Raw genomic sequence first — 5,107 nt, 5'->3', positions numbered from 1 at the left:
GCGCGCAGCACCATGAGCGGCGGCTGCGCCGGGGCAGCACCATGCTCACCATCACCTACCTGCTCGCCCAGGCGGCTTTCAGGAGCCGGGGGCTGGTGGGGCATCAGTGCCAGGTATGGGGCTGGGGGCACCGCCCGGGGGGGTGGGTGATGCGCTATGGGGTGCGGGGCAGGCTGCAGGGAGCCCGCAGGGTCAGTTGTCTCTGCTCCGTGTGTGTCCCCCTGCCGTGCGCTCCCCTCCGCCCCGGCCCAGGAGTTTGAGAACGCCGAGGGGGACGACTACGTGACGGAGTTCTCGGCCCAGGGCTCGCCCGCCCCGCAGCATGGCCCCGAGGTGTACGTCCTGCCCCTCACCGAGGTCTCGCTGCCCATGGCCAAGCAGCCGGGGCGCTCAGGTAAGCTGCCTGGGGGAGGGGGTGGGAGGCACTGGGCATTGTGGGACCCCGTGGGACCACGGGGCAGAGGTGGAGTAGGGCCAGAAGGGGTGATCATAGCCCTGTGCCAGGCGTAGCTAAAGCAACTTGCAAAGGGGCAACAGGAGGCTGAGGTCCCTCGAGCAGTGCTGTCCCTCTGCACAGGGATGGTTTGTCCCCCTGCGTGGCACCAAGGGAGCAGTGTGCATCCCTCTGGCGTGTGCTGGGACATAGAATCATTGAGGTTGGAAGAGAGAGCATTAAGATCAACCATCAGCCCATCCCCACCGTGCCCACTGAACCATCCTGTAGGGTGTTCTTTCCCATGGCACCCACCAGCCCCAGCCCTGCGTAAACAAGGCAGTGAGTGGGAGAGGAATCTGGGGGGGGCCGCTGTGCCACAGCCCCCTTGCTCCCATTGTTGCTCTCCCCAGCTCAGAGAATAGCAGCAGTGTGGCAGGGCTGGGGCGGTGTGACGCAGCCCAACAATGGCTCCATTGCTGCACCCCTTGGCATGGGTGCACGAGGGGCAGGACCTGTGCTGGGAGGGGGCCGGGACTATGGCTAAATGCCAGAGCTCCAGTTCGGCTCCATTCCGCTCTCTCCATCCCTGAGGAGGAGAAGGGGCAGAGAGCAGCTCCCCTCCACCTTATTTGGGGACACCCCATGTCCCCACACCGGCACGGCCACACCAGGATGCTTGGTGGGAAGGATGTGGGGTGCCTGGGGATGGCCCCCCCACTGCTGACAGAGCATCCCAGGACAGTGTGGGGTGGCACAGCAGGAAGGACCCCAGGGCTCGGCTGGAATCGGCGGGTAACTCGGGTGGGTTGGGGGTACGGGTGGGCACATGAGCGCACAGGCAGCTGGATGTGCTCTGTTACAGTGCAGCTCCTCAAGTCTGCAGACCTTGGGAGGCAGAGCCTGCTGTACCTGAAGGAGATTGGGCATGGATGGTTTGGCAAGGTGAGCATGGAGCATCAGGGTGTTGGGTGTTGGGATACTGGGGTGGAGTGCGTGCAGGATCTGGTCCCTGTGGGGCTGCTTCAGCTCTTGTGCCTCATTGGGATGTGGGTTGCAGGGGTCACTGTGTCTCCCTCTGGGAGCAAGGTGCGGTGAGGATGGATAGATGGGGATGTGCCTGTCTCTTGCCCGCAGGTGTTCCTGGGGGAGGTGAACTCGGGCATCAGCAGCACTCAGGTGGTGGTGAAGGAGCTGAAGGCCAGTGCCAGTGTGCAGGACCAGATGCAATTCCTGGAGGAAGCACAGCCTTACAGGTAGAGCCAGGGGTGTTCCTGATCTGGGACAATCTGCTGGGATGGGGGGGTGCTTTTGGATGGAGCCTGTCCTCAGGCTGTGGGCTGTCCCCTCTGTGCCGTGTTTGGCTGAGCTCTCTGGGCCGCAGCACAGCTCTGTCCTGGGGCTTGCTGGCTGCAGGATGCTGCTGGTGTCTGGCCCTGCCTGCAGTGAAGTCATGAGTATGGGGGGGAACACTGAACTGCTCCATGCCCCATGAGAGCTGAACAAATGCCCTTTTGTGGTGTGCACTGGGGTGCTGGGACGTGCTGGTACCCACTCACAGCCGCTCCTGGCTGCCCTCGCACTGTGGAGGAGGGACCAGGGATGCTCCCCCCGTGGTGCCAGCGTCCCCTTGCTCTGCCCCGCAGGGCCCTCCAGCACACCAACCTGCTGCAATGCCTGGCCCAGTGCGCCGAGGTCACCCCCTACCTGCTGGTGATGGAATTCTGCCCACTGGTGAGTGCCATAGTCCTATAAGCTGAGGCTGTAGGTTGCCATGGGGTGGCACATGGCACCGCTGTGCCATGCCTAGCGCATTTTGGACCTGGGATCCGCTGGGTGCGGGAGGGGTCTGTGGTGACAGTGGCACCATCCTGCAGGGTGACCTGAAGGGATACCTGCGGAGCTGCCGGGGGGCTGACTCCATGGCCCCAGACCCTCTCACTCTGCAGAGGATGGCATGCGAGGTGGCCTGCGGCGTGCTGCACCTGCACAGGAACAACTACATCCACAGGTAGGGCTGGAGGTGGCAGCGGGGGAGGGAGTGGGCTGAGCAACCCCTAGGCTGTGCCCGTCCCACCTTGCTCCTCCTGCCCAACAATATCCTGGTGCTGAGTGAGTTGCACACAGAGACTCCAGCATCAGTGATTTTGTTGAGGAAGGGGAGTGCTGCATCGGGGCCGCCGGACTTTCCCAGCCCAAGCTGGGCTGCTTGGGAGCATTGCAGTAGGGGGAAGTGGGGACTGACAGTGCAGGAGAGGGGTTTCCCATGGGCATCCCGCCATTGGTGCACCCAGGGTCTCCCCACATTCATCTACACTGTCCTGATGTGCATCCCATCTGTGTGCATCCTTCTGGGGCTATGGGAGCCCAGCCATGCCTGGCTGCATGGGTAGGAAGTGCCAGGGCTCACGTTGCTGGGGAAACCTGCTTTCCGCTTGGCTCAGCGCTTGACGGATGGATGGACGGACAGAGGCGCAGCTGGAACGCTGTGCAAGAATTCCTGCTGTGCATTGGGTGGTTGGTGATTGGCACGCCCAGCATTCTGCTGCCGCACAACCCTCCTGCTCCCAGCACTGGCAGCAGTGCTGCTGGAGGTGCCCGAGTGCGGTCCTCGGGCCCTGGGTGCCCTGTGCCCCCTGTGGGGGTGGTGACAGAACTGGGATTTGCTTGGCAGTGACCTGGCCCTGCGGAACTGCCTACTCACAGCCGACCTGACCGTCAAGATTGGGGACTACGGGCTCTCACACTGCAAGTACAAAGTAAGGCTGGTTAGGGTGAGGAGGGGGGCCCCCACAGTACTGAGTCTGGGGGAGCTCAGGGATGTGCTGTGCACACGTGTGGCTCTGTCTGTAACTCTCTGTGCACACACCCCCCCGAACACCACCCTGTACCTTTCCCTTCCCTTCCCTTCCCTTCCCTTCCCTTCCCTGCAGGCTTTGCTGGGGCACTGAGTGGGTACTGGGAGGAGGTGTGAGCCTGGAGGAACAGCACAATGGGGCTGGGGATGTGGGGTGGCAGTGCAGTGGGGCTGGGGACAGTGGTGGCAGCGGGCGGCGGTGTGCCCTGTCCTTTACGTGTCGTTTTGACGTTCTCTTCTCGTACTGACCCTGCATACTTGGCAGGACGACTACTTTGTGACGGCCGACCAGCTGTGGGTGCCGCTGCGCTGGATTGCACCCGAGCTCATCGACGAGGTGCACGGCAACCTGCTCATCGTGGACCAGACCAAAGCCAGCAACGTCTGGTGAGCAGGGCGGGGGGCACGATGGGTGTGTGGTGTCTGGATGCCGGCCGGTGGCAGGCTGGGGGTCTCTCTGTGCCCCTAGCATCGCGCCGTTCCTGCAGGTCACTGGGAGTCACCATCTGGGAGCTGTTCGAGCTGGGCAGCCAGCCCTACGACCACTACTCCGACCGGCAGGTGCTTGCCTACGCCATCAAGGAGCAGCAGCTGAAGCTGCCCAAGCCTCAGCTGAAGCTGTCGCTGGCAGAGCGCTGGTGAGGAGCTCTCCCTGTTCCCGTGGGGGTGCGCGGCCATGGCTCTGGCATGGGAGCGGGCACGGTGCTGAGCCCTGCTCCTTATTGCTGCAGGTATGAAGTGATGCAGTTCTGCTGGCTGCAGCCCGAGCAGCGCCCGACAGCCGAGGAGGTGCATCTGCTGCTCTCCTACCTCTGCGCCAAGGGTGCGACGGAGGCAGAGGAGGAGTTCGAGAAGCGCTGGAACTCCATGAAGCCCAACGGCAGCGCCAGCGGCAGCCACCACGGCACCGAGCTCTCCTCCTTCCCTCTGCTGGAGCACTTCTCGGCCGACGGCTTCCCCTCAGACGGGGACGACATCCTCACCGTGATGGAGACCAGCCACGGCCTCAACTTTGAGTACAAGTGGGAGCACACCAAGACCGACCACTTCCAAGCACCCCTGGGCTCCCTCAGCCCCAGCAGCGCCGCACGTTACCATGAACTCTATTACCCAGCAGCATCTGCGGGGCACCTGAGCCTGGGGGTCTCACCGTCCTGCTATGAGTGCAAGCAGCAGGGCTGCCCCAGCCTGCCGCCACCCAGCATGGTGCCCATCCTGGGCGCACACAGCCCCTCGCTAGGCAGTGAATACTACATCCGCATCGAGGGCCCGGCTGAGGGCAGTGCTGAGATGGACTACGCCATGTGCTCCTACAGCCCCGAGGGTGAGCGTGGCTCCACGTCCTGCTGGAGAACCCAGGGCGCGCGGGATGACTCGGACAGCAGCCCCGCTGCATCGCTGAGCATGGAGCCGCTGCTGGGCCATGCACCGGCAGGTGAGGGCTCGTGGGAGTGCGCCGAGTACTACCCCTATGCAGGGCAGGAGCAGCATGGCTATGTGCCATCCCCCGGCCCCGAGCGGTTCCTGCTGGACGAGGAGCATGCTGAGCCTAGTGACAAGGACTGGCCCGTGCCCGGCTTCCAGCACAGTGTCTTCGCCGACCCACTGGGCGTCTCGCCCTCATTGAACTGTGCCTACAGCCCCCAGCGCTACAGGCAGCCTCCAGCACAGGGTGAAACCCATCCGGACTGCGTGGCGCTGGAGCTGGGCGATGACAGCCCTCCTGGGGCTCCCATCCCAGCAGCCCCTCAGCAGCAACCCTGGGCCTCCAACAGCTCCTCCAACAACAACATTGGCAGTGGCAGCCCGGCCACCCG

At 63.8% G+C, this 5,107-nt stretch overlaps 1 protein-coding gene across 1 annotated transcript; it reads left to right on the top strand.

The window, feature by feature from the left end:
* Nucleotides 1-11: 11 nt before the first annotated feature.
* LOC100550358 (serine/threonine-protein kinase LMTK1-like) lies at nucleotides 12-5,105 on the top strand (the record flags this gene model as incomplete). The annotated part of the gene is made up of 10 exons (XM_010721424.2): nucleotides 12-113; nucleotides 253-394; nucleotides 1,299-1,378; nucleotides 1,571-1,689; nucleotides 2,080-2,167; nucleotides 2,311-2,444; nucleotides 3,108-3,192; nucleotides 3,556-3,677; nucleotides 3,779-3,928; nucleotides 4,022-5,105. Coding segments are annotated over exons 1-10 (2,076 nt in total), but the record flags the coding sequence as incomplete, so codon positions are not given.
* Nucleotides 5,106-5,107: the final 2 nt, after the last annotated feature.

The sequence above is a fragment of the Meleagris gallopavo genome, chromosome 20 (genome assembly GCF_000146605.3).
Source record: "Meleagris gallopavo isolate NT-WF06-2002-E0010 breed Aviagen turkey brand Nicholas breeding stock chromosome 20, Turkey_5.1, whole genome shotgun sequence".
NCBI classification, from domain to species: Eukaryota; Metazoa; Chordata; class Aves; order Galliformes; family Phasianidae; genus Meleagris; species Meleagris gallopavo.
The sequence above is the reverse complement of the archived record's forward strand: the minus strand, read 5'-3'. Positions and strand labels throughout refer to the sequence as shown.